General features: G+C 56.9%; 1 protein-coding gene across 4 annotated transcripts in view; it reads left to right on the forward strand.

The window, feature by feature from the left end:
* SLIT1 (slit guidance ligand 1) overlaps positions 1-26809 on the forward strand; it is a 61217-nt gene extending 34408 nt beyond the window's left edge. For 2 of the 4 annotated variants that reach the window (XM_079311913.1, XM_079311914.1), the window contains 33 exons: positions 8754-8825; positions 8952-9023; positions 9416-9487; positions 9806-9969; positions 10364-10511; positions 10997-11068; positions 11320-11391; positions 11496-11567; positions 11685-11828; positions 11975-12138; positions 12252-12275; positions 12688-12832; positions 12970-13044; positions 13259-13402; positions 13661-13804; positions 13920-14086; positions 15130-15262; positions 16325-16393; positions 16762-16833; positions 17016-17087; positions 17382-17453; positions 18870-19033; positions 19357-19481; positions 19693-19790; positions 20427-20566; positions 20946-21039; positions 21208-21345; positions 21748-21985; positions 22073-22203; positions 22295-22449; positions 22521-22809; positions 23093-23304; positions 23381-26809. In XM_079311913.1, the coding sequence (XP_079168039.1) occupies positions 8754-8825; positions 8952-9023; positions 9416-9487; positions 9806-9969; positions 10364-10511; positions 10997-11068; positions 11320-11391; positions 11496-11567; positions 11685-11828; positions 11975-12138; positions 12252-12275; positions 12688-12832; positions 12970-13044; positions 13259-13402; positions 13661-13804; positions 13920-14086; positions 15130-15262; positions 16325-16393; positions 16762-16833; positions 17016-17087; positions 17382-17453; positions 18870-19033; positions 19357-19481; positions 19693-19790; positions 20427-20566; positions 20946-21039; positions 21208-21345; positions 21748-21985; positions 22073-22203; positions 22295-22449; positions 22521-22809; positions 23093-23304; positions 23381-23625 (4198 nt within the window). In that variant the 3' untranslated portion in view covers positions 23626-26809. Of the gene's footprint in view, positions 1-7819; positions 8664-8753; positions 8826-8951; positions 9024-9415; positions 9488-9805; positions 9970-10363; positions 10512-10996; positions 11069-11319; positions 11392-11495; positions 11568-11684; positions 11829-11974; positions 12139-12251; positions 12276-12687; positions 12833-12969; positions 13045-13258; positions 13403-13660; positions 13805-13919; positions 14087-15129; positions 15263-16324; positions 16394-16761; positions 16834-17015; positions 17088-17381; positions 17454-18869; positions 19034-19356; positions 19482-19692; positions 19791-20426; positions 20567-20945; positions 21040-21207; positions 21346-21747; positions 21986-22072; positions 22204-22294; positions 22450-22520; positions 22810-23092; positions 23305-23380 lie in introns of those variants that run through there. The other 2 variants (XR_013775010.1, XM_079311915.1) reach the window with 2 other exon arrangements.
* The last annotated feature ends 1129 nt before the right edge of the window (positions 26810-27938 follow it).

Genomic DNA, 27938 nt, shown 5'->3' on the forward strand with positions numbered 1-27938 from the left:
AGGCAGGGAGCACATGCTGCTGGAGGATGTAAGGCTTTATGGCAGGCAGCTGGAGCCTGGCACTTTTCAGGGCATGGCACAGTCATGCATGGGGTCGTGATGGAGTGAGGGGGGATTGACCCTTTCCTTACTGTCACAGAGCTGCATGGGAAGGGTCTTGCTGTGGCTCACTGCTGTCTGCTGGAGGTAGAACCATACATGGTCTAGCAAATCCCTGCCACCACCCCAGCTCGTTCTGCCCCAAGCTCTGGAGCTGCTGGGCTACTCTGATTTGCTGGACATCCTGGAACAAGTCAGTCTGTGAGTGCTGAGGTTCTAGGCTCTGGGCAGCAGTTTCCCTCTGCAGGGTTGGGGAGCCTGGCATGCAGCCCTGGGGAAAGGGATGACTCTGTGCCTTTTATTTGCAGCATGCTTGGGAACATGCTTGAAATGAGCTGGGGTATGCAGATGTGAAGCAGGTAGGTGCACAGGCTGGAGAGTAGTGTGGGAGCTGGAAAAACATGCTTTGGTGGAGGGTTCATGCAGGGATTTCCTGCTACTAGAAGGTAAGACAGAAGCAAAAACATGAAAAGAGGGAGGAGAAACGATTGCTGAACATCAGGGCTGAGGGGACTTGGAAGTGGTGAGAATCAGGGATAAAGAAAAGCAGAGGCTGTGCAGCAATGGGGCCAATGGCTCGGTGCCTTGGCTCTCAGTGGCAGTGGGACACACAGGATGTGAGCCAGGCAGGGGCAGTTTTAACACTCAGTGCCCAGCCAGACACTTGCTGGAAGGCATAAACCCTCACCCAGCAGAAGGGGAGCCAGGAGTGAGCAGGTGCTTTTGCAGAAAATGACAGGCTGGCTGCTCCCACAGGTGGGTTGCAGGACACTCCCCTGCTCACCCCGTGCTCTACCAGACCACAGGCACTGAAGGTGCTGTGGCTCTCTCAAGGCACTTTGGGACATGGGGGAGCTGATAGCGATGCCTTAGCCTCGTGTTGGCTCTGGTTCCCGCCGATAACGAGGTTGCAGGAACAAAGGGACCCTGTGGGGAGGGGGCGGTGACAGGCACGCAGGGTTTGCAGCTTGTTATTTCACTTGTGTTGCTATTAAAGCTGCTGCTTTTAACTTGTTTCAATCTCTGAAGAGGCTCCAGGGTGTGCAGCAGATGCTTTATTCCCCCTCCCTCCCACCCTCCCTCTTTTCCTTGGCCAGCTCCCCTTGTTCCCATAGCATCCCCCTTCCCACGGGGGCGAGTCCCGCAGCTCCGGCATTGCAGTGAGCCCACGCAGGAGCCGATCCTTACTGGAGCTGGACCCGAGCCACTGCACAGCCAGCCCTGAGCAGAGCTGCTCAGCAATGTCCCCAGTGTCCAAACACAGGGCATGGTGCAGGGACCCACATGCCTCAGCATCCTGCCCACACTGGCACCGTGGTGGCACCCTTGGGTGATACCAGCAGTGGCAACTGCTGGTGCTCTGGTAAAGACAGCAGGTCATGGCATAGGTCAGCAAGTGTCCTTTGAAGCTACTGAGATTTATGCATGCCCTGAAATGTTTTGCTAAATCAACACCACCATGCTGGGGCTGGGACTCCTCTCACTAACTGTTGCCATGAGCATATGTTGCCTTTTACACATGCTCTACTCGTCTGTCCAAGCAACAAAACTCTCCAGCTTTAATGTTTTTGGAAGCATCTGCATCTCCTGGGAGAGGAACCAGAGCCAGAGCGTAGGGTCAGCATGGCACTTTGGGAAGCTTGGGGAAGGCAGGGTAGTATGCACGAAGCATTGCTCCCTGCTCTTTTACACTTTACTGTGTGGACACAGTGGAGAGGCAGAATTTGTTGATAGGGCTTGTGTCTGAAGTCTGTGGTCTTAAGACACTCAGCACATTGTGGTGTCAAGCTGTGTTTTGCCTTGCTACAGCAAGGGATTGTTTTGTCCTTATATATAAGGTTTGGCAAGGAGGAGCTCTGATTCATTGCTTTCACTGGTGCTGAGAAAATAATAAGAAAAATATATTATGAGAAACCTCAGGTGGGATTGGGGTCAGCTCTCCTAAGAGAAGTGATTTTTTTATTTTCACTTGAATCACAGTGGATGTGATCTGGTGCCAAGAGCTGCTGAGGATGCTGGTCCCTTTGGGAGGACTGTCCCTTGGCCTGGAATCGTATCAGCCACCATGGGTGGTGTGTGCAGGTGATGATGTGGATACACAGCCCTTCCACAGGGAAAGGTGATTCAGAGCATGGGGACCCTGTACCTTTCCAGCAGGAATGGGGTTGAGATATGCATGTAAGGGCATCTAGAGGCCAAACTCCCCATCTCACTGAGAACCCTGCATGAGGCAGGAGAGGTCAGTGGTGGCTTTCAGGCTGGTTGGTGACTAGAAGGATGGCTGGATGTCTTAATCTCTAGGACCCTGTACGGACACCACTGCCTTTGCACAGTGCTTTGCTGTGTGAGAGGTGTCTCCTGTTCTGAACTTGGTTGCTGCCAGCATCCCTGTCCCCTCTGTCTGTGCTGTCCCTGCTCCATGCACCCTTTCCCAGAACCCATCAAGGCTGTGTGGGTCGGGAGGCAGTTTCTGTGGCTGCAGGTTGCAGTCTCCCCCAGCTCTCTGCGGGCTGTGGCAAGCAGAGCTAGGAGGATAATGAGATCTTAATAGTCCAATTATATCCCATCGATTTACTCAGCACGTAATTGCTGGCGGCTGGGCTGCCTGGTGCAGCGCTGTGCTCTGCCTGCCAGCGGGGAGGGCTGTGCCACGCCACCCAGCCTGGGATGCTCTTGACAGCAACCAGCTGTTCCCCCTTGAACCCCTGCAGGAGCAGTGCCTCCCTCCCCCACTTCCAGCTCACTGTCCCCCCCTTCCAGGCGGGGCAGTGAAAAGAATGACAGGCAGAGATCGGAGCAGGGACCCTGGTGTCCTGCCCTGGCATTCCAGCATTGGGCTGACTCCAGTCTGATGTCCCCCATACTGCCCTGGGGAGCAGAGGGGCTGTGCATCTCTGCCTGCCACCACAACAGGCTGACACAAGTGATTCCTGGTAGGTGGCAGTTCCTACCAGCGGAGCAGTGGTGAAGCCATTGTTCATGCAGCCTGAACTGGGCAATGTGGTACTACCAGAGGTGTGCCCAGCTGGTCTCCTGGCAGCAGAGCATCTGCCTGCAGGTGTTCTTGCCACAGCAAGGCTTGGCAGGTGCGTCTCTGCACTTTGCTTCTGTTAATTTTCCTTTTGAGCTGGCTGTGGCTGAGAGCCACAGAGAGACGTGTGGATTTCTAGTTTGGAGGATTCACTCTTAGGTGTGATTTTAAGCTTGCCTTTGTGATTGTGTCGGTCATCCCTTGTTCTAATATTGTAGAAAACACCCTGTCCCATAACCTCCCATTTCTGCTTCTGCCAAAGCACCTCTTCCAGAAATTCCACCATGTTTTTCCTGCTCACACTGGCACTGGGCACTGGGGCAGGTGACACAGTGGTCAGAATTCTGCCTTGTTGCCCTGGTATGCTGCTAATGCAGCAGTGGGGTGGCTGCTGTCATCTCCAGCAAGCAGCTCCCTTAGGGACACCTCTCTTTGGGCACTGGGTCTTTGCAGCACTGGGAACTTGTGTGCATTACCTCGAGTGGGTTGTGTAGCCACATGTGGGATTGTGGACGTGGGTGACACTTCCCCCAGCACAGGGCTGCAGGTGCTGATGCTGGCACAAGCAGCGGGTGCAGCAGCCTCTGCCCTGAAGTGGCAACAGGGATTGAAGAGCCCCTGGGGGACTCTGGGCTGTTGCTACTAATGCAAGTGCTGATTAGTCTATTGATTTTTTGTAATGCAGGAGTCTTACTGTCCCTTCAGCTCACCCCTTGTCACCTGTCAGGCAGTGAAGGTGGTGGTGTGAACAGCTGTCAGCCCTGTCTCTGCTCATCCCTCTGCCCTGGACAGGCTGTTCTGGGACAGACAGCGCATGTGGGGTTGTCTGGGTTGCTTAATATCTGCTGGTGCCACAGTCCTTGCTGGGGAAATGCTGTTTGTGCTCTGGCACAGCTGCCTCTGGCACAGCATCACTGAGGTAAGGCAGGGATCTGGGGAGCATTTGTCACAGCATGAACACTGATGCTCTGCAGAGCTGGTGGCTTTGGTTGCCTTGTCTGCTCGAGGCTTGGTGGATGAGCTGGTGCCTGCAATGACTGGTGTCAGCACTGGTGGAGGGGAGCTGCAGCAGTGCCAGTGAGCCAGGGGCATGAAAAGTCATGCATTTTCACTGTGGGAGCTGTGGGCTGGCAGAGTGAGTTTCCAGCATGGGTGCTGGGAAGGAAACAAGGTAAAGAGAGGAGCAGCCTCCTGCATTTCACCTGCCTGGAGTCACACTGGCCCCAGCGATGCCAGGGCACTGCCAGGGTGGAAAGTCACTCACCTGGCACAGTGTGGCTCCGTATGCCTGGGACACGACACGGCTGCAGCTTTGGCCTGGACAGGGTGCCCGTGGGGCTGCTGACAGCGGGCAGGACGGAGCTGTGCCCCAGCCAGCCCCCGGGCGCTGCCAAGCCGGGCAGCCTGGCAGGACAGGCCTTGCCGGAGAGCTGCCAGGCTGCCCCGGCGCTCCTGGCAGCGGGGGGCTCGGGGCCAGCGCCGCCGGGAAGCAATTACCTCCCTGCTGCTCCGGCCTAATCCCCTCACACGGCGCGCAAGGAGCCGCCTCGCCAAACAAGGCTCAATCAGGTTAAAGTGTGAAGTCAGGATTAGCCAGAAGAATGAGAGCGTGGTAATAGCTCCGGCCTCCTTGCCCGGCCGGCGCAGCCCCGCTGCGGCCCCCTCCCTCTCGCCCGCCCTGCGGCCCGGCGGGCTCTTGCCGCGGAGATTAAGGCTGCCGGGGTTTGTTCGCCTGAGTGGGCTCCCCACTGGGAAGCCATGTCAAACAGTTTTGCTCGGGCGCCCCGCTAAGCGTCGCGCTGGGGGGTTGGCTCCCACCGCCGAGCCCCTGCCAGCCCCAGGAGCCGCGCCTGGCTCCTCGCCGAGGCTCCCCGGGAACCGGAGGCGCTGGGATGGGGCTGTGGCTGCCAGGAGAGGCAGCGCCCAGCCACCTCCTGACTCGCCAGATACCGCGCCCACAGCCATGGCACCATGGGGCACAGCAGCCGGGTGTAAGATCTGAGCGGGGGAGCTCCTGGAATCCCAGTCCCTGACCACCACCATCCATCTCACTGCCCAGCCAGGGAGGAATTGTGTGGATATCGTCTGACCACGAGGCTTTCGGTGGGTGCCTCCCTTCTTGCCATCACACAGCTGTGGATTGGAGCAGGCTGCTGCTGTTGTACAGGCATCTGATGGGTCCATGTGGGAGGTGAGCGTGGGACAGACATGCCCTCCACCACCTCCTCACTCCTTGTTATATTCCCTCTTTGTACCCCTGGGACTAGCAGAGCCCTCTGTACCTTGTGCTGTGCAAGGACAAACTCCAGCTGCATGGTGCTCTGGGACCATGGCACAAGGAAGGGAGGACAGTGGCATTGTGAAGGGGCTGGCTGTTTGGTAAACGCCTGGATTCAATAGCCAGGAACTCTTAAACTTGGAGCTTTAGGATAATACCTGGAAGTGAAACCAGAAAAGGCAGTGGGGGTGACTGTGACAACTCCCCCTTCTCTGTCTGTGTCTGTCCATCAGCTGGTCCCCAGCGGGGCTGTCAGACCTGCCAGTGATCGTGGTCCCTGCTGCACTGGCACTCCACACACGATGGCAGTGACACTCTTGTATCTTGCGGGGCGTGAGGTGGCACCGATGTGGCCGCCGCGGGTGCTGCGAGCGGCACGGTAGAGCGAGGAGAAGCCGTGCCATCTGCTGTTTCCTCTGCGCCAAAGTGTAAAGCAAACATAGCTGGGAGCTATGAAACACCAGGAGGGAAGGGGCCGTGCCTTGTTCCAATGCTGGGGCCGAGGGTTCCACAGGCAAAGCATGTGTTTGTCCTGGTGTTGTCAGCTGTGTAACCGTGTGATGTAATCTCAGCCAGTGCCGGGGCCTTGCTGAAACCCTCCCATCCAGCGTCTGTCCCTCTTGGCTTTGGTACCCCCAATGGCAGCACTTCATCGGTGACTGTCACCAAAAGCTGTGAAGGGGAGAAGCCTCACAAAGTCAGTTGAAACCTTCTAGCAGCGTTTCCCTCGCAAGCTGTAAATGAGCAGCTTGGAGACAGACGCTTGGGTTTACTGCCTGGGCACCGGGACTCCCATGTGCTCCTAGCAAGGAAATGGGAGCAAGCTTTCCATGGGGGAACCAAACAAACTGCAGACAGGACCTGCCTGGGCAGGCAGTGCCAGAGCTGGGAGCGGGGTGCAGAGCACTGAAGTGTGGTGCTCAGCTCTGTGATGGGTTTCATGTTGGAGGACAGGCAGCTTCCAAGAAGGAATGTGCTGCATTGAATGCTTTGCTAGGAAGAGTGGTGAACTACACCTGAAGGATTCATTGAATCATAGCATGGTTTGGGTTGGAAGAGACTTAGAAAATCATCTGGTTCAAACCCCTGGCCATGGGCAGAGATGGCACCTACTAGATAAGGTGCCCCATCCAACCTGGCCTTGAACACTTCCAGGGATGGGGTATCCACAACTTCTTTGAACAACGTGTCCCAGTGGCTCTCTATCCTCATAGTAAAGAATTTCTTCTTTACATCTAATTTAAAACTGCTCCTTTAGTTTAAAACTTTCCCCTATCACTGTCTGCCCAAAAGTTGCTATCTTTTCCAAAGAATTTTCTAAGGGATTCCTTCAGGGAGCTATAAGAGAAAAGAGGAATTGGTGCAATGCTGTCTTTTTCTTAAAGGTCAGTGCAATTTGTGAGGGTCCCCAGGCTCATCACATGCCCAACATAGTGTGTTTGTATTTGAAGGAGTGCTGGGGATTTGGAGCTGCTGCAGGTGTCTGGTTCCTTTCTGTTTGGAGAGGGTGAGGGGACCCTGTTCCCTTGTGGGCGGGTCATGCCGGAGTTCTGGGAACAGCTGGCACAATCAGGGCAGGCAGTGCAGACAGGGCAGGCAGCAGGGCAGCCTGGCAGTGCAGACAGGCAGGGCAGCAGTGCAGGCAGCAGGAGCAGGAGCAGTGCAGCAGGAGCAGTGCAGCAGGAGCAGGGCAGCAGTGCAGGCAGCAGGAGCAGGAGCAGTGCAGCAGGAGCAGGGCAGCAGGAGCAGGGCAGCAGGAGCAGGGCAGCAGCGCAGGCAGCAGGGCAGCAGCGCAGGCAGCAGGGCAGCCTGGCAGTGCCGCCACGTGGGTTGCTGTGAAACTGCGCCGGCTGCTCGCACAGGAGCTGGGCTTGTCCTTCCCCAGAAGCCTGGGCAGTTCCTGGGGCAGCGTCTCCCTTCCACTGCCCCAGCCATGATGCTTTCCAGCCGGGTTTGGTTTCCCAGGAATAACCCAGAGTGATGCACAAACTGTGCAAGGGCTGGTGCATCACACTGGGAGTGTATAGCATCTCCTTGGTGACTAGCATCTCACTGGAATGTTAGGGAAGCCCACTGTCCTTTTGTTTTCCTTTCCCTCATGCATCCATGAAAGTAATGCTGGTTCTTCCCTCTGGGAACATTTTCTCCTTGTGGCAGTGAAGCTTTCAGCTGGGGTAAAGTCCCAGTTTGGAGTCCTCCAGGTATTTTGCAAGCAGGTTGTTGCAAGCTTATTTGTTGAGCCCACTTTTTGGAGGAAATGAGGGCATGGGGAGGAATGTGGATGCTGTGCCTCCATCCTGATCCAGTCCAGCTGTAGGGTATCAATAGCAAACAGGCTTTGTTATGTTGAAGCAGAGCTGGTGAGCACTGTGTGTGAAATGCTGACATCTGTGGACACCCTAAGCCACTTCTTGAGGCTGGGATGGGGGTGTCTGTGTAGCCTGTGTAATTCTGGGGACAATTAATCTGTGCAGGATACCCTGGTCTCCTCCTCACTCACCCATGGACTTGCATAGGGAAAATGCTGTGTTGTGCCTCAGTTTCCCTCTTCCAGGAAGGAGATGGGAACTCGACCTCCTGCCCCAGGGGTGGCTGGAACAAGACTGTGCTGGCACCCCGGGATGGGAGCAGGCAATGCAGTTGCCAGCCAAGTTCAGAGGAGCTGCTGAGTATTAAGGTGGGAATGGCTGTTTGGGAGCTGTGAAGAATAAATAAAACAAACAGGTCTTCCCACAGCTGAGCCAGTCCACCCAGACCCTACTTGCAGTGAGATTTGTGGTCTTCATGGGCTTTAAAAGCCAGCCCAGGCCTGGTGGGGGATCTGACCTGCTGCCAGCCCTGCAACACAGAGCCCTTGCTGGCTTGGCAGGCCCTGGCAATGCAGAACAGGTGATTACACATACAGTACCCTGCAGTGATGGAGTAAATAATGACCCAATTATTTGTGCCCTCTGAAGTGCAGGTCAGGCTCCATGGGAATGCCTCCCTGAGCCACTAAGTGTAATTACCAGTTAATCAGCAGGGACCTGTAATTACAGCAGTCAGAGAGTATTTAAGTATGGAGGGTTTTCCCAGTGCCAGCCAGCTCTGCTTGTCACAGCCAGGGACTGCAGTGCCCAGGGAGCCCCAGTCACTTTGAGCCAGCATAGATGGAGCTGGACTTGCCTCAGGACAGCCATCAGAGCAGTGGTCAGCCAAGGACCTGAAGCCATATTACAGTTTGTCAGAGTCCTTGAGGGATCACTGAGTGCCAGGGTGTGCCCCTGCCTGTGGATGTCCTGCTCCCATGGGACATCACACTGTGCAGGCACTGCCCATTTCCCTTCCTGCCTCTTTCTTTTGCAGGGACCTGAGTGAGAACTTCATCCAGGCCATCCCCAGGAAAGCATTCCGTGGGGCCACTGACCTCAAGAACCTGTGAGTCCTGGCACTGTTGGGCATGAGGGAGTTTGGGGTCAGGTCCAGCAGCAGCAATCAGGAGCACTGATTGCTTTCTGCCTGGGCTGTCCCAACAATTCTCCCTTTTTTCCCTTTCTCCTACAGGCAACTGGACAAGAACCAGATCAGCTGCATCGAGGATGGGGCTTTCCGTGCCCTGCGGGGGCTGGAGGTCCTGTAAGTGACTGGGGACAGGCTGGAGCCCACCCCATGCAGGATGAGGGTGTCCTTGGGTGTCCCCACTCACTGAGGTGCTGCAGGGATGTCCCCAGCATGCCATTTCTCCCTGGGTTAGCAGGGGCTCATCAGGGTTCTGGTACAACTGCTGCAGAGCTGTGCTCCAGGGCTTGATCATGTCCCAGAGGCCACCTGGGTGCCACTGGCTGTGGAGAGGAGAAGCCTGGAAAGGACACCAAGTCCTGCTGGGGGTTTGGGCTGCTCCCAGCCTGTAGTTCTCCATCCATTCACCCTGTGCTAGGTCACTCCCAGGGGTTAATGCCACCTAGACCATCTCATGTTCCTATTTACAGCCGGTCTGCCCTGACCTGCCCTTCTCTATCTTCCTGCAGGACCCTGAATAACAACAACATCACTTCAATTCCTGTGTCCAGCTTCAACCACATGCCCAAGCTGCGAACGTTGTGAGTGCCGGAGCGTGGTGGTGGTGATGGGAGTGACCTCCTGGGCTAGAGTGGGATGTCCCCAGCTCTGGTGCTGGTGGCTCTGTAGTGCTGGAAGAGCACCGTGGCAAGGGAATGGAGGGGTTAACCCTGCAGAACATCCCCAAGTACTGCCAAGCAAGGTGGCCTTGGAAGCTGTCACAGATGCTCTTAACCTCCTCTGTATCTCCCTCTGAGTCCCCCCAGCCTTTGGGATGAGCCAGGCTGGGTCATTCTGCGGGCAGTGGGGTAACAGGAGCTGTCCTGTGGGTGCTGACTGCTCCATCCCTCCTCTTGCAGCCGCCTGCATTCCAACCATCTCTTCTGTGACTGCCACCTGGCCTGGCTCTCACAGTGGCTGCGCCAGCGCCCCACCATCGGGCTCTTCACCCAGTGCGCTGCTCCTGCCCAGCTTCGTGGCCTCAACGTGGCTGAGATCCAAAAGAATGAGTTCAGCTGCTCCGGTGAGAGGCCAGGGGAGGTGCTGGGTGCCAGGGCAAGGACATAGGCTGGGGGGACAAGGCTTGTGGCACCAGTGCAACCCATCTCCGCTCCCTGCCTTGTGCTCCAGCTCAGAGCCTCAGAATCCATGCTCTGGGCTCATCTCAGGTCAACAGAGTCCTTGGTGTGGGGACAATATGGGGACAATGCCACCCTATCAGTGTGACAGTATGTCAGTCTGTGCCTTTGGAGCTTTTGTTGGGGTGTGGGTGCACCAAGAGATTATACACCTACTCAAGGGTGCCATGAACTGTCCCTGCATGCTGAGCTGTCACCAGGGTCCCTTCTTCAGGGTGCTGCCACATACTGGCCTGGCTCAGCTCTTTGCAATTCCAATGCTGGCTGCTTCCCTGGCAGGACAAACGGACTCAGCCCATGCCCAGCTCTGCAGCTTGTCCTCTGGCTCCTGCCCAGCCATGTGCACTTGCAGCAACGGCATTGTGGACTGTCGGGGCAAGGGGCTGACAGCCATCCCTGCCAACCTGCCCGAGACCATGACAGAGATGTGAGTATGGCCCCACACCGTCACCTGGGCTCCGGGTGGCTCAAGGCACTGGAGCACAGGAGCGAGCCCTGCAGCTCAGCCACTCCATAGGGCAGCAGGCCTTCCTTGCCCTTCTCTCACACTGCCCAGATTTAGCCCTGGATTTAGCTGCATTAAAAATGTAAATAGAGAAATAATCTCCTTAGAGGAATCCAATTATGATGCAAAGCCCCTGCTGGGACGGTGCATAAATCATGGGGGAGGCAGCAGGCACCCCCAAACCCGAGGTGCTGGGGAGAAGAGGTGCTTCTTCCACCCCAACTACCATGGTTCCCTGACCCATGGCACCTCTCCCTGATGGACATAGCCCAAATCCCAGGATGCTAGTTGTCTCTGGGCAGAATATTTCCACTCCTGTGGGGTAACTGCAGGCCCAGTTCTATCAGTATGGGATTATGAGGTTTGGCCAGCCCTAGAGCCCTCATCTCTCCCTATTCTCTTTGCAGACGTCTGGAACTTAACGGCATCAAATCCATCCCCCCAGGAGCCTTCTCACCCTACAAGAAGCTGCGGAGGATGTAAGTGTGCAGGCTTTGCCAGGTCACCCTGAGCCCCAACAGCCTTGACCCTGCTGGCCATGCTGAGAGCTGACAGAAAAGGGACACCTGCTGTGACATGGGTGCCCCATATGGCAGCACTGGGAGAGGGTCTTGGATAACCCCAGCTCTGTATATTGGGTCTTGGGGGTGGTCCCCTGGAACTAGCAGAAGGACGAGGACATGGGACAAAAGAAGAGGGAACCAGGCCACCTTCTCCCTTTGGGTTTCAGAGACTTGAGCAACAACCAGATCTCGGAGATTGCCCCTGACGCCTTCCAGGGGCTGCGCTCGCTGAATTCCCTGTAAGTGCCTAGAGTGGTGTGGGTGGGATGGGATGGATGCTTACCCCTTAACTATGGCCCATATCACTCCCCCCATCTCTCTCACACCAGCCTTTCTTTCTCAGGGTGCTGTATGGCAACAAGATCACGGACCTCCCTAAGGGTGTCTTTGGAGGACTTTTTGCCCTGCAGCTGCTGTAAGGCACCAGTGTCTGTGTGGGATGCTTTTTAGGGGCATAGGGAAGCAGAACTGAGGTCCCTAGCACCCTTGGTGCAGTTATGTCCCCAGACTCACATCCTTTCCACCCTGCCAGGCTTCTCAATGCCAACAAGATCAACTGTGTACGGGCAGATGCCTTCCAGGACCTGCAGAACCTCTCACTGCTCTCACTCTATGATAATAAGATCCAGAGCCTGGCCAAAGGCACATTCACCTCCCTGCGGGCCATCCAGACTCTGTGAGTGTCCACACCAGCTCCCATGGCTGGGCAGGCGAGCCTCTGGAGGAAAAGCATTTCCAGGGCTGGAGCTGGTGATCCCACTGCTCCTGGCGGTGTGTCACCCACTGTCCCTGGCACTGTGTCACCTGCTGTCCCTGGCACAGGCACCTGGCCCAGAACCCCTTCATCTGTGACTGCAACCTGAAGTGGCTGGCAGATTTCCTGCGTGCCAACCCCGTGGAGACCAGTGGAGCCCGCTGTGCCAGCCCCCGGCGCTTGGCCAACAAGCGCATCGGCCAGATCAAGAGCAAGAAGTTCCGCTGCTCGGGTGAGAGCTGTCCCCAGCCCTGTCACGGGCATCCTGTGTCATGGCTGTCCCCAGCCCTGTCCCAGCCTGCTGTCTGTGTGCTCACACAGCTGATGTGCTTTTTTTTCCCACAGCCAAAGAGCAGTATTTCATCCCAGGTGAGCAGAGGAGGCGCACACGTGTGTATGGGTGTGTGCATGGTGCCAGGCTGCCTGTGGGGATGTTGTGCCAGAGCCCCTTCATTTCCCACGTGCTTGATACCGGGATTTGTTGTGGCATCTCTCATCGTGCTGTTAGCTGGATGGGCACAGAGGACAGGCACAGGGTCCAACTCTGTTTGCAGGAGGGTGGTGGGCAGTGCAGTGCCCCGTGTAGCCAGGGCAAATATCTCTGTAGATAAGCTGCTTTGGGCAGGGAGAAGAGTAATATGTGCACAGGGTCTGGGATGAGGGGAGCTGGGGAAGAAAATGAGACCAGATGGGGATGTGGGAGGATCAGAGTGAGAGGGGGGAGGTGCAGTCCCCTGTGCCTCTGCCCATGGAAGCCCACGCTGCCTTCACCATCACACAGGGACAGAGGATTACCAGCTGAACAGTGAATGCAACAGTGACGTGATCTGCCCCCCAAAATGCCGCTGTGAATCTGGTGTGGTCGAGTGCTCCAACCTGAAACTCACCAAGATCCCAGATCGCATCCCACAGTCCACAGCTGAGCTGTAAGAGTCTCCTCTCTCACTCTGCCTTCCCTCCTGCAGCACGCACCTGGCTGGCACTGGGGTTTGGCTCGGGGTTTGGGCTGTACCAGGTACTTTGCAGCCATCTCCTGAGCTCTTTTCCCTGCTGCCCTCTCCAGGCGCCTGAACAACAATGAAATCTCCATCCTGGAGGCCACTGGCATTTTCAAGAAACTCCCACATCTGAAGAAAATGTGAGTATTGGGCAAGCACAGTCAGAGGGCTGGGAAGGCACATTGGGGGCCCTGATGCCAGGGAAGACTGGGACGTGAATTGGAGGGCATGTCCCAGTCTGAGGGTCCTCTGAGGGACTGGCATCACAGAGTGCTTAGGGGGGTCTGGAGAGGCAGAGTTCAGGATGAGGTCAAGGCACAGCCCTCATCCCAACTTGCTTTTCCCTCTTTACAGCAACCTCAGCAACAACAAGGTGTCAGAGATCGAGGATGGGGCATTTGAGGGAGCATCCTCTGTCAACGAGCTGCACCTCACTGTCAACCAGCTGGAGTCTGTGCGGAGCGGCATGTTCAGGGGCCTGGACGGGCTGAGGACACTGTGAGTCCCTTCTCCTCCATGGGCACCCAGATGGGGACATCCTTACTCCTTGCCTCCTTGCAGGGCCAGCTCAGGATGCCTTGCCCACCAGCTGGCTGTATCCAGTGCTGGGGGGGCAGGTTTTTGCTGCTCAGGGACTTGCTCAGGCTCATTCTGCTGCCCAGAACTGAGGTGGGCACAGCCTGAGTGCTGCTAAGGTGGGTTTCCCCCGTGGTACCTGCCTGTGTTGTAGGTGCCCTTGTCCTCTTCCCTCTGCAGGATGCTGAGGAACAACCGCATCAGCTGCATCCACAATGACAGCTTCACGGGGCTGCGCAACGTCCGCCTGCTGTCCCTGTACGACAACCAGATCACCACAATCGCCCCGGGCGCCTTCGACACCCTGCAGTCCCTCTCCACACTGTATGTCCTGGCCCCCGGGGGTGCTCCCAGCCTGTCTGTGTCACATCAGATGGCTGCAGGTCCCCTTGCCTGGTGGTTATTGAGGTGCTGCCCTTGTGCTCTTTCCCCTGTGCAGGAACCTGCTTGCCAACCCCTTCAATTGCAACTGCCAGCTGGCCTGGCTGGGGGACTGGCTGCGCAAGAGGAAGATCGTGACAGGGAACCCTCGCTGCCAAAACCCTGACTTCCTCCGGCAGATCCCGCTCCAGGATGTGGCTTTCCCTGACTTCAGGTGTGAGGAAGGTAACTCATGGGCCCTGCAGCACCAGGGGTGAGGGTAGACCAGGCTGCTCCTCCCAGAATGACACCGTGCTCCTTGTCCCAGCACCATCCTTGCTGCCAGAATGTGCCCGTGGCAAGCTGGTAGCTCAGGGAGCCCTATGAATGCCCTCCCCTAATGATAGGAAAGTTTCCCTTCCTGGTACCCAGCCCTTGGGTATCCACTCTGAAGCCAGGAGAGGAGTTTGTACCCACTGCCCTTGGGGCTCTTGTATGTAGGTGTGCATGCTGGCAAATGCTGTGCCCTGGGTGCTGACAGGAGCAGATGTGTAGGCAAAGCCCACTGGGATTCATCCTGCTCCTTCCTGCCTCCCCTTCTCAGCCTTGCACATGCACTGGAGCTGGCAGTGGGCAGATGGAGCAGACGGGAGTGTGCGTGGGGAGAAAAACCTCTTCTTATATATTTTTTTTTAAATTTAGAGCAGCTTTTGAGCCCTCTGGAAAATATTTACAAACAAATCATCTTTTCTTCTGCTTTCCCTCCTCCACCACGTCAAAGACTGAAGGGTTGCATCCTGCGCCTTTCCTAAGAGTGTGAGATAGCATACGGCTGTCCCAGGAAAGCCTTTCCCACAGGATTCCAGCATCATGGCAGGGAAGGGGAGCAGTGCCAGCTCCTCTGGCTGCTTGGCATAGGCTCTGCTCCATCTAATCTGTGTTTGGGAGATGGGTGAAGGAGGTTGTTTCAGGAGGATTTGCAGGGCTGAGCCCCTTCTTCTGTGCCCTTACATTGTCCCTGTGACTGTATTTTTGCATGAAAATGGTGAAAATCAGAACAGTGTTAACCTGGCTGGTTGTATCCACAGCAGTGGGGCAGGTGATTTCTGGGTGCAGGAGCAATTCCTGCACTGCTGACTTCTGACTGCTATTGCCTGCTTGAGGGCAGGGGAGGATGGTTGGTATGGGAGGGGAGCCATCCTAGGCAGGCACACAACATGGAATCTGGCCTCACATGATGCACAAGGGCTGGACCCTGGTGACTTGGTGGCTTTCCGTGCCTGGTGCAGGTAAGGAGGAGACCACCTGCATCCCCCGGCCCCAGTGCCCGCAGGAATGCACCTGCCTCGACACAGTTGTCCGCTGCAGCAACAAGCACCTCAAGGCCCTGCCCAAGGGGATCCCCAAGAATGTCACAGAGCTGTGAGTAGTGGGTGAATACCCAAGCTCTCCCCCTAACCCTCCCTCAACTTTACTGCTCTGGGTGAGGGGCCTCTGTTGTGGGATTCCAGGTATCAGGGCAGAGACCCCTGGGCTCCTCCCTATACCCCCATCCTGGCCTGGTGTGGGATTAGGACCCCATCTATCGAAGGTATCCTGTTCAGCCCCAACACCAGCAAGTGGCCCAGCAAGAGTCTCTCCGACGAGTCAGGGCTATCAAGGGTATTGTGCAAGAGGTGTTGTCATCCAGCAGCTGGGACCTTGTCTTTGGCCCTTGGGAGAGGGCAGTGAGGGACAGCCACCCCCTGCAGCTGTGGTCCCCATGCAGCCATGCAGCTCAGGGCTGTGGTTCCCAGGAGCCTGCCATCAGCAGCAGGGATGAGGGCACCCTGCCATCTGCTCTCAGCACAGCTGCAGGGATGCCTTGGCAGCCTCAAGCACATGGGCAATGGGATGTGCTTTGCCTGGGGTCAGCCACCCCTCAGCGAGGGTGTCAGGGAGATATCCATGCAGCCATGCCTGAGCTGGATGTGCAGGCTCTGTGATGCCCCACTGAAAGGGGCTCTGTCTCATCTGGGATGAGGAATGGCAGCAAGTCCTGTGTGCAGGGGGTGCAGGCACTGGTTGGGCACATATATATTTATATCATTCCACCCCCGCAGCCCCCTCCACTGTCTTGCACACTCCTCCTCTCTGTGCATGCTGTGCCATCTCTCACATTCTCACACATGCCTTGGGAACGGTTGCAGCCTCCCACGCTCCCATCGGATGTGTATGCAGCACATCCTGGCTGCACTTGCACACGTAGGCTGCTGGGAGAGTGTCCCCAGGGACAAACCCAGGTGTGCTCATGCACTCACACACTAGCTCCCATGCCAGCCCAGGAGTACCTTGAGAGCCCCTTGGGCCCTGGGTCAGGAGGGAGGTGATGCTGGAGGTGCTTCACAGCCTGAAGTCCATGGTGGTGCACAGGAGAAGGAAGGGGAAGAGAGAGGGATCTCCTCCTTCTCAGTGACCCCCAAGGTGCTTTTGTTCTCCTTGCAGCTACCTGGATGGAAACCAATTCACTCAGGTCCCAGGGCAGCTCTCTACCTTCAAGTATCTGCAGCTTGTGTAAGTAGTCAGGAGCAGGAGCCCAGGCAGCTGGAGGCACTGCTGGTACTTGTGGGAGCATGGTATGTGATCCTGAGGAGGGGCCTGGCAGTTTGTGGGGACCCCTGACATCTCCCTGTATCCCCATTCTGCTCTGGAACACAACTCACTGCCAGTGATGCTCAGCTTCTGGCTGCTCACCACCTGGTTCCAGGCATGGAACAGAGAGGGGACAAGTGGCACTGCTGCCATCACCTGTGTGACAGCTCTACTGTTCCCTTGGGACTGTTAGGCTGCTGTTTGCACCCCATGGCAGCTGAGCAGGCTGGGCAGCAGTGAGAGGGGTCAGGGCCCAGCTGGCTCCTAGCCCCAAAGTTTCTCTTTTCCAGTGACCTGAGCAACAACAAGATCAGCTCCCTGAGCAACTCCTCCTTCACCAACATGAGCCAGCTCACCACCCTGTAAGTGAGGTCCCCGTGGTGCTCAGCCCAGCTGAGCTGTTCTGGGGGGTGCTGGGGATAGCAGGGTCCCCACCCTGTGCCTGGGTGAAGCTGTGGGTTGAGATGGGCTCACACAGGAGCAGCGTGCAGCCCAGGGTGGGTTTATTGCAACCTACAGCTGTGTTCCTGCTTCCCTTCTGCAGGATCCTCAGCTACAACTCCCTGCAGTGCATCCCTCCGCTGGCCTTCGAGGGGCTGCGCTCCCTGCGGCTGCTGTAAGTACCCAAAGCCCTGCTCACAGCCCTGCTTGGCCCCTTCTCTGCTGCTGCCCATGGGCCTGTGTCCCCTGTACCCACCTGCAGCTGGGTGCATGCAGGTGGGCACGGTAGAGGCTGCAGGAGGAGCACAGGAAGGTTCACATGCTCCCAGAGCAGATGGTGTATTTGCACCAGTGACAGTGTGGTTGGGGTCCAGCTCTGCCACCCACACCTGGACCTGTGGGATGGGGTCACAGTTCTTGCTGCCCACCTTGGAGCCCTGGGCATTGCAGGACCTTCTGTTCTCTACAGGTCTCTCCATGGCAATGACATTTCCAGCCTCCCCGAGGGAATCTTTGCAGATGTCACCTCCCTGTCCCACCTGTGAGTATCTCCTCCCACTCCTCAGGGCTCAGGGCTGGATGCAGGCTTCATAGACATTTAAAAACTACTGGGCTGAGCTTGGCTTCTTCCCTAGAGGGGGAGCTGCCTTCTCCCCTCTTCTCTGGCAACTGTGACATCATTTCTTGGACAGTGCTGTGACCCATTACAGATCCAGGTGTTCAGCCAAGTCTCCCAGTGCTGCTTGGATGTCCCTATGGTCTTAGGTGGATGTGGGGTCCCCCAAGATGTAGGTTAAGCCTTGCAAAGTGGTGTCACAGCTGTGGGTTGGCAAGGGCTGCTCTGACACAGTGTGTTGTTAACTTCTGTCAGTGCACTTCCCCAGTCCCCATCTGTCCTCAAGTATCCTCCTGCCAGTGGTGGTGTTTCAGCCCCCCTTTGAGTGAGCCTGCACCCCAGGAGCATTGCTCTATGCCCACCACCCAGGGCCAGGGTTTAACTTTGCTCACAGTGTCTTTTTGGTCCCCTCCCTGTTTCCTAAGTTGTTCCCAGCTGTCTGCTCCTGCCATCCTGAGTATCCCAGGCTGTTCTTTCAGTCTGTAAAGAGCAGCTTGATACCCAATTGTGGCCTCCTTGTTTTTTGGGGAGCAACACTGCTTGCTCTGCTCCAATTTTCCTTTGCTGTGCTGCCTTCACTGCAGACAGCTGGCACTGCCAGTTCCCACAGGCTGAGCTGTGTCACAGCCAGTGCTGCAGGTGCTGCAGGACCAGGTTAGTCAGCCCCAGCAGATTTGCTGTCCTTGCTGCCTGCCCCCTGGGCTTCCATCTCCTTCTTTTGTCACGTGTGTTGGTCACACTGGCTTTCCATCACTGCTGACCTTTGGAGGATTCACAGACATCCAAGCCCTCCACCTCCCACATCATCCACTGCTTCCATACCCTTCTCTTGTGGAGCAGAGCCACCCTCCCTCCTCCTTCTCCTTTCCCAGAGCAATTCCTTGCTTTCCCCCACTGCTGTCTGCACAAGTACTGGCTGTGACCCACTGCTATTCCCACTAGCCCACTCCTGTCTCTGCCCTGCAGCTTTCATGGAGGTCCTGTTGTTTCTGCATGGCCTCAAGGTACTTTGACCAGTTTGTTGGCCCCAGGCAGTTTTGCCTGTGTACTGGAGAGGAACTGCCAAGAATTTCTGTGTGGGTAGTGGAGGATAGCTCCAGGGCAGAGCACAGAGCACTGCATGGGTTGAAGATCTGGCAGCACAGTGGTCTAACTGGACAGCGTATTGAGGCTGTGTGTCCCAGTCCTCCCATTGCTTCCATTGCGGGCAGCACCTCTGCTGGGTCCAGAAATGGAGGAGCACTGGTTTGCCCATCATGTGGCATCCTGGTCAAGTGACAGAGTTGTGCCCAGTTGCCTCTGTGTGGCAGCAGGTGCAATGTTGCCCCTCTCCTCGTGCAGAGCCATCGGGGCCAACCCCCTGTACTGCAGCTGCAACCTGCGCTGGCTCTCCAGCTGGGTCAAGACGGGCTACAAGGAGCCAGGCATTGCCCGCTGTGCTGGGCCCCCTGACATGGAAGGAAAGCTGCTCCTCACCACCCCTGCCAAGAAGTTTGAGTGCCAAGGTGAGAGGTACCCATGCTGTCCCATCCATACCCTCCTCTGGGCACCCAGCAGAGCAATGCTTTGTGAGTTAGGGTGGCTCCAGGATTCCATGTGTTGGGCTGCCTTGTGGAGGAGGGAGATCAGGTTGCTTCCATCCTCTTACCTGACTGGTGGCCCTTCCCTGGTGACTGAGCAAACCTGTGGCTGTCCCATTACCTGGTGCAAAGCCCCTTGGACAGGCTCTGCTCCCAGCAGCACCAGAGGCTGTGCCTCCACATCGATGCCCACAAAAGGAGACATCACTCCTTGCACTGATGGCTGTCTCCATGCTCCCATCCCGCAGGCCCACCTGCACTGAGTGTCCAGGCCAAGTGCAACCCCTGCCTCTCCAGCCCCTGCCAGAACCAGGGCACCTGCCACAATGACCCCCTTGGCTCCTACCGCTGCGCCTGTCCCGGTGGCTACAAGGTACCCTGGTGCCAGGGGTCCCCAGTTCATGGGGACATGTCCCTGTAGAGGGCAGGGGAGCAGAGCAGGGTCTCTGCCATGCCCCTGGGGCCTGCTGCCTGTGGGACCACCTACCCTCCCTGTGTGCCACAGCATCCTGCTGAGTGGGATGGGGAGAGCTGGGCAGGTGCAGTGGCACCCTCCCTGCTCCCACCTTTCCATCCTTCCCCAGGGCAGGGACTGCGAGGTGGCACTCAGTGGCTGCTCCTCCAACCCCTGTGCCAATGGGGGGACCTGCCAGCCTCAGGAGGGGGAAGGAGGTGGGTTCAGGTGAGTGCTGGGCAAGAGCCCATGAAAGGTGGGTGTTTGGGCAGTAGCATGGGGCCCTGGCATCCCGTGGAGAGAAGTTCTGACACTTCCTTCACCTCCTGCATGCTCCCTTGGACATACAGGTGGGATATTGCATTTGCATGGGACCTCCAGCTCATGTTGTCTGACTCCACTTCCCCATGCCCCCCATCCCAAAAGGCTCCTAGGTTGAGGTCAGTGGGGGAGTGGAGGGTACCATCACTACAGGAGGCAGGGGAACTGGGACTGGTTGCTGTGGTCCTGGAATCATTGGTGCTCCCTGCAGGGCTGCCTTAGCTCACACAACCCTCACTGCCCTGAATTCTTTAGGCCATTCTGGGAATCAGGCTGCATTTAGGAGCTGAAAATAGTTGGCAGGCTGGGAGTGAGGAGGTAGGCTGTGCAGTCCCTCCCTGCGCTGAGAGGCCTCTCCAGCCTGTTGTGGCAACACAGCATCCTCTGGCAGGCAGTGCTACCACCCAGCCCTGTGCCCAGTGTTTGACAGGAGGACACAATACCCAGCTCTTTGCCAAGGTCCTTTTCTGGTCATTTTTGGGGAGTCACCCCATAATGTTCTGTTTTGTTTTCATCCTTGACACTGCCCTGGCCCCATGGCAGGTGCCTGTGCCCAGTGGGCTTCGAGGGCCCGAGCTGCCACACCACCAGCGACCCCTGCAAGGAGCACAGCTGTGAGAATGGGGGCTCCTGTGTGCCCAGTGCCACCAACTACACCTGCCTTTGTCCTGCCTACTACACAGGTACATGGAATGGGGGCTAGGCATCCCCAGATGGCACAGACCTGGCATGGGAATGTGCCCAATGCTCCTACCCACCCATGAGGACTAAATAGCTCCTCTGCCTGCTGTCTCAATGCCCATTGCCATGGCCTGTGGGCTCAGGTGTCTCCAGTTTGGGTACACCCAGCTGAACCCCCACACCCTGGGGGTGCTCTCAGTGCCTGGCTCAGGCAGGAGCTGCCTCCAGGGAAGGAGAACCCTGTGTCTGTGGAGTGAGAGCTGTGGGCTTGGCTGTTCCCCGTCTTGAGCTGAGTCCTCCAGGGGTCCCCTCTGCCCCATGGGGACTGGGGCTGCTCCTCTGGTCCTGGAGCTGCTGGGCACCCCCTCTTCTGCCTTGCAGGGGAATTCTGTGAGCAGCCACCCAATTTCTGCTCAGACGAGCTCAACCCCTGCCAGCATGACTCCACCTGCATCTCCACCAGCCAGGGGCCCAGGTGAGCCCCCTCCTCTCCAAAACACTTTTTGTGCTATATGGGGGTGGGATTTGCTTTTTGGGGACTGCAGTGAGGGGGCAGAGAAAGGGGGTGTTACAAGGGGAGGAGCAGGCACCCACTGGTGCAAGGGGGAAGGAAGGGGCAGCCTCGAGCCCCCACCTTCCCCAGGTGTGAGTGTGCACCCGGCTACGTGGGGAGCAACTGCAGCGAGGACTTCGATGACTGCCAGGACCACCGGTGCCAGAACAATGCCCGCTGCCTGGACGAGGTGAACGGCTACTCCTGCCTCTGCACCGAGGGCTACAGGTACCACCAGGAACACGTGGGACACCTGGGGAGTGGGGATGGCTATGTGTCACTGTGCACAAGGGACAAGTCCTGGCTACCAAGTCCGACCATCCATCCATCCATCCATCCATCCATCCATCCATCCATCCATCCATCCATCCATCCATCCATCCTTAGTGTGAGAGGAAGGAGGGGGGCTGGGAGTGTGTGTCTCTGGGGGTAGAGGCTGGGGGGAGGCAGCATCATTGGGAAGGGACCCCAGGGCGAAGCTCAGCATCCAGGCATCCCTCTGATGCCAGTGTCTGGGAGAGCCTCCCCAGGGACCCCAAATCAGGGGCATGCCGTGAGAGCCTTATGGGGCACTGGCAGGGTGTAGGGCTCTTTCCCAGCCCCCAGCTAGCAGCACCCTTGTCCCCACAGTGGCCAGCTCTGCGAGATGCCACCCCACAGCTCTGGCCAGCCTGGCCTGTGTGAGCTGGCTGGATGCCAGAATGGGGCCCCGTGTGTGGAGCGGGGTGCTCGTGCCCTGTGCCAGTGCCTGCCTGGCTTCGGCGGCCCCAAATGCGAGAAGCTGCTCAGCGTCAACTTTGTGGACCGTGACACGTACCTGCAGTTCACTGACCTGCAAGACTGGCCCCGGGCCAATATCACCCTTCAGGTGAGGGCTGGGGGGGCGTGGGGGCATTGAGAGATGGCACTGGGGGTCTGCCCCAGGGATGTGGGCTCCCACCTCTCTCTCTGGCAGGTCTCCACAGCTGAAGGCAATGGCATCCTGTTGTACAATGGTGACAGCGACCACATGGCTGTGGAGCTGTACCAGGGCCATGTGAGGGTCAGCTATGACCCCGGCACCCACCCCAGCTCGGCCATCTACAGGTACCTGGCACCCCTTCCCCACACACTGGGGACCTCCACGCCCATTGCTTTGGCCTGGGAGCGTCCCCAGTGACCCAGCCATCCCTGCCAGTGCTGAGACCATCAATGACGGGCAGTTCCACACCGTGGAGCTGGTGACCTTCGACCAGATGGTGAACCTGTCCATCGATGGTGGCAGCCCCATGACCATGGACAACTCGGGCAAGCACTACACGCTGAACAGCGAGGCTCCCCTCTACGTGGGAGGTAGGACAGGGACAGGGTGCTGGAGGGCATGGGAGGCATCAGGGGTGCGCTGATGGTCCTGCTCTCCCCAGGAATGCCTGTGGATGTCAACTCAGCTGCCTTCCGCCTCTGGCAGCTCCTCAATGGCACCAGCTTCCACGGATGCATCCGCAACCTCTACATCAACAACGAGCTGCAGGACTTCACCAAGACGCGGATGACGCCGGGGGTGGTGCCAGGCTGCGAGCCCTGCCGCAAGCTGTACTGCCTGCACGGCATCTGCCAGCCCTCGGGCGCCCAGGGCCCCGTCTGCCACTGCGAGCCAGGCTGGGACGGGCCCCACTGCGACCAGCCCCGCGGCGGGCCCTGCCAGGGGCACAAGTGAGTGCCTTACCCACTGCCTGCCCTGCCCTTGCCTCCACCGCCTGCCCACCCTGCCCTGGGGCTGGTTCCCGGTGCTGTCATGCCAGTCCCGTGCCATCACAGTGCATCACTGTCCTGCCATGCCACTAGCACTGAGTTGTGCCAGACTGTGCCAGAGCCACACCTGTGCTGTGCCACAGTGTAATAGTGTGCTGGTGCTGAGCCATGCCATGCTCAGTGCTGGTGGGCTGCATGTGCTGGTGCCACGCCAGCAGCTCCTGATAGCGCCGTGTGCCCACAGGTGTGTGCACGGGCTGTGCCTGCCCCTCGACGCCCTCTCCTACAGCTGCCAGTGCCATGAGGGCTACCAGGGCGCTCTCTGCAATCAGCCTGCCGAGCCACCCGACCCCTGCCGCCACCAGCCCTGTGTCCACGGCCACTGCCACCTTACCCCAGGTGGCCAGCCCACCTGCGAGTGCCACGATGGCTACACCGGAGCCCTCTGTGACCAAGGTGGGTTTCTGAGCCCTCTGAGGAGGTGACTGCCCCATGCCACGACACCAGGCTGACCACTGCCTCTGTCCCACAGAGCCGGAGTGCCGGGGGGAGCCGGTGCGGGACTTCCACCAGGTGCAGCGGGGCTACGCCATCTGCCAGACGACGCGGCCGGTGGCCTGGGTGCAGTGCCGGGGCACCTGCGGCGGCCCCGAGGCCAGCTGCTGCACCGGGCTGCGGCTGCGGCGCAGGAAATACGCCTTCGAGTGCAGCAACGGCGCGACCTTCGTGGAGGAGGTGGAGAAGCCCAGCAAGTGCGGCTGCAGCCAGTGCCTGTGAGCAGCCACCGGCCCTGCAGAGCCGGGGGGCTGCCGGGGAGACCCCCCGAGCCAAGGACCTCACTTTGTGCTGGTGCTGCTCTCTGGGTGTTCTGAACTGCAGCTGCGTCTGAGGAGCCCGGCAGAGGGTAGAGCTGGTGCATCTAGAAGGTTGGGAAGGAAACAGAAAAAAAAGAAAAAAAAAAGAAAAAAAAAAGAAGGAGAAAACCCCACAAAGCAAATGTGTAGATAGAGAATTTTTTTAAGAACTGCAGCTACACAGATACATGGATATGGAGTGGGCACCCTGCCCAGCTGCCCTGTCCTCTCCCTGCCAGTGAAGCCCCACAGCCAGGAGGGCAGTGCCTGCATCCTGGGTGAGTCCCCTCCGTGGCAGCCCTGTTCCTTGCATCAGCCCAACGATCTGAGGCTTTTCCAACACCTGGGACAGGAGCAGAGAGGCCTGACATGGCAGAGCCTTGTGATCTATGGCAAGCCATGGTTTACAGTGGGCTGCATGGTGTAGCCAGTGTCCTGCAGTCCTGGTGAGTCCAGAGCTGGTTTCTTGTCCTCTCCTCCAGCAGCCCTGGTCTGTCTCCCTGCAGAGTGCTGGAGCCCAAAGTACCCCCGATAATGGCCCCAGCCTGACCCTCCGGTGACCACCCCCAGTTTGTGCATGCTGGCTGGGCTCTGCAGAGCTTGAGCATGCACAGGTCCAGCCCACTGTGGTTACATCAGGGCCACACTGGTGGAGCAGGACCAGGGCAGTGCCAGGCACACAGAATGGAGCACAGGCAGCAGTGCACAGATGTCCCTGAGGGTTCCAGTGCCAACCTGCCCTGTGCTATGGACCATTCACTTGGAGAGGGCCCCAAACACCCCTGGCTCAGCCAGGCAGTTCTGCTCAGAGGTGGGAGCTGTGTGAGGGCAGCACAGGAATCCCTTTTTTCCAGGCTCTGTTCTAGGGGAGCAGGCCTACAGGTGGGTGAAGGTGCCCTGTGTCCCACTGACCAGCCAGCAGGAGCAAGAGGCTGCTGGGACAGCTGGGATGTGGGTTTGCCATGCCCATCACCAGGGCCTCGGTCTTGTGTGTGCCAAGTTGAAGAGGCTGAACATGTCCCAGTCTGCCTGTCTGGAGCCAACACTACTGCCAGGGCAGGACCCACCAGCTCTTGGACTCAAGTGCCCATACCCAGCATCTCTCCAAAGCCCACAGTGCCAGGGCATGTGCTGGGCTGGTGTGGGATCAGGGGCACATGGGGAGCTCCTGCCAGGGTACTGCATGCACCCAACATCCACAGCAGCATCACCTCTACGACTGTGGGGGCCAACCTGGGACACTGCAAATGGCTGGACAGTGAAACACCACATCACCCTGGAGGACAGACTCATCCCAGAGCTGCAGTCCGGGGTCTCCATCACACCACTCCAGCACTTTGGCTTCAGGTCTGCACTGCCAGCTGTGGCCGGGCTCCAGGCACCTCCATGGGATACACCCAGCTCTGCAGGTGCTGTCACCATCCCTGCTCACCACTGGCATCCAGGGCATCTCCACCACCACGGGGATGTGTTTCTGCCACAAATGCCCTCTCCATGAGAGCTCCTCTGCCACACAGAGGAGCTGGGATGCGTCTCATTTTGCCTGTGGCCCACCCGGGGCTTGGTTGTGTTGTGTTTCTGTTCTTGCTGTACGCTAACCGCTAAAGTATCTCTTTATACAGAATACTTACAGATTCTAATATATATTTGTATTTCATTTTGTTATAGTATTTTTATATGTTTGGGGTCAACAAATGATGTTTTCTTTTTGTTTACAGATGCTACTGGGCAGGAAAATGACGGTGGCTTTGTTTGGCCCGTGGGGTTTGTGTGTGTCACTATTGAAGACGCTGGTTTGTTCTAGGCTGGCGAGGGAGGCACTGGGCATCCTTCCGCTGGCACAGGCTGTATTGTTTTAGGAGATGTTTGGTATTGTCTATGTTGTCTTCCATGTGAACATGACATTTATTCATTCAGAGGCCTGGCCTCTTCTTTCCTGGTGGGGAGAAGGGAGAAGCTGGTGCTTGGGAGCTGCTGACTGTGTAAGGAGGGGGCAAAGGATGGAAAGAGCTGGTTGTGCCCTGGGGGATGATTTCCTACTCCTGGAGCAGCCCTGGCCAGTGCTTTTGGCCAGTGTGTTGTCCCCATGGTGCAGGGACAAGCAGCTGGGGTTATCCATGCAATGCCTTGCAAAAGCAGGCATCACTGCCAGGGTCTTGCATGTGGGAGATGAAGGGCCAGTGCCAGCTGTGGGGATGCAATGGCTCCAGAGGAAACCAGACACTTGTAGCTCTCTGAGGAAGGGTAGAGGAGGCCTGGGCAGCAGTCCCCAAGACCACTAACAGGTTGCACTGTTGGTGCCACAAAACACAAGTATGCCACAGCTCAGGCACTGGTGTGGGAGCACTGAAACCCCACACAGGCATTTATATCCCCCTCCACAGGGAGAGGGTGACACTTGGAGGATGCCAGCCTGCTGCACCCTACCTCCTGCACTCACTCACCTTCAGTCTTCCCCACTTATCACACCAAACAAACATTGATATCAAAGAAACGTTTAATAAGCTGCAATAAAATACGGACCTTTAGAAAGCTCATAGGGTGAATATTGACAGTGAGGAAGAAAAGAAAATAAGGTGGTGGGAATCCTTGAGGAGTTCAGATCTGAGTCAGGGACCTTTTACCTGGAACAAGAACACAACTTTTTCCATAGGCTAGGATGAAATAAAAGACAGGAGCACAGAGTTCACAAAATGTCAACATTTAGAGAATCGATACATATTCAAAGTTCAAATGACCCAGCTCTTATAGCTATACATATTGATTTAAAGCAACTTAATATAATTTTCTTTTCTTTTTTTTTATATATACACTTTCAAAGGTTTGTCAGGTGAGGTATGTAAACATTATCTAATGGAAACTCCTCTCCACATTTCCAACCGAGAATTCACAGCAGACAGTTCATTTTCCCAACTTGTGGCGCAGTACTTCCCACTCCCCACAGCAACTGGGAATGCCATCCCAAGCCACGGCTCTCCCAGGTGCAGTCACCAGCTCCCACTTCCCACTGCTGGTCTGTACAGTTCACATTGCTTGGGCTCAAACATACAGTACCGGACAGGAGGAATTTCAGCTCAGTGTCTAAAATTCATATAGAAACAAACAGAGAAACAAAACTCTCCCAGGGAAGCAGACACAGATGAAGGAAAAACATTTGCCATCAGGGTGGAGATAATATTTAAATGTTTTACGTCTTAAGAAAAAAAATATTGTGTTGTTTCCTTTTTTCTTTTTTTTTTTTTTCTTTTTTTCTTTTTTTTTGTTTTTTCTTTTTTTACACACCTGTTCCAAAGGTGAAGGAAGCATGGGACTGGTGAGGGGTCCTGCAAGGCTGGGACCCAGCAGCACCCTTCACTCCATCCTCCAAAATCAGAGACCCATCATCATAAAAGCAGATCCTGCTGACACTGCCCTACACAGACAGCTGGACTGGAAGGTCAGAGCCAGCCACACTTCCAGGCAAAAAGGGATTAACAAAGAAAAAAAAAAATCAAAACCCACTTAAGCAAAAATTACCAAATGACCTCAAACCTCCTAGAAGGAGAATTAAAACTGCAGAATTATTAGCAAATGAGCAAATGACCTTCTGGAGCCAGCCCTAGGACTAGCAGCACCAGCGGTGTGCTCCCTTGGGTCACCCGTACCCACACAGGCAGTAATTCACTAGTGGGAGTTTGCTACCAGCAACCACCAACCCTACCCCGGTGATTTTGGGGGGGGTTCCTTGGGGATGACAGTGTCCCCCACTTTCTGCATCCCTGGGAACACTTCCTTGAGTACCTCCAGGTCAAGAGACCCCCCCATGCTATGCTGCAGGGTTTTTCCCACCTGGCCCTGAGCCCCAAGAGCCCCTGCCATCAAAGCAGACATTATTACTACAAATCTTATTGCTTGCAGTGCCCCCTGTCCTGGGGAGCAGACATCCTGGCCGGCCATGGCAGCTCACAGCCTCCCTGGGGACCGTGGCCATCGACCAGGTCTGACATCATCAAAACGAGATGAAGAGAGTTAATGCTTCAGCTTTGACGTGACATAAAACCAAACTGAACACCACCACCAGCCCCCACCCACCCCTCCCCATCCCATCCCATCCCATCCCATCCCATCCCATCCCATCCCATCCCATCCCATCCCATCCCATCCCATCCCATCCCATCCCCACACAATCGCCAGCCCTTTGGTTGCGGCACGCTGGGCAATACAGCCCCACCAACCGACACACCAGTCAGAACGAGA

Source organism: Erithacus rubecula, assembly GCF_903797595.1.
Source record: "Erithacus rubecula genome assembly, chromosome: 9".
Taxonomy (NCBI): Eukaryota; Metazoa; Chordata; class Aves; order Passeriformes; family Muscicapidae; genus Erithacus; species Erithacus rubecula.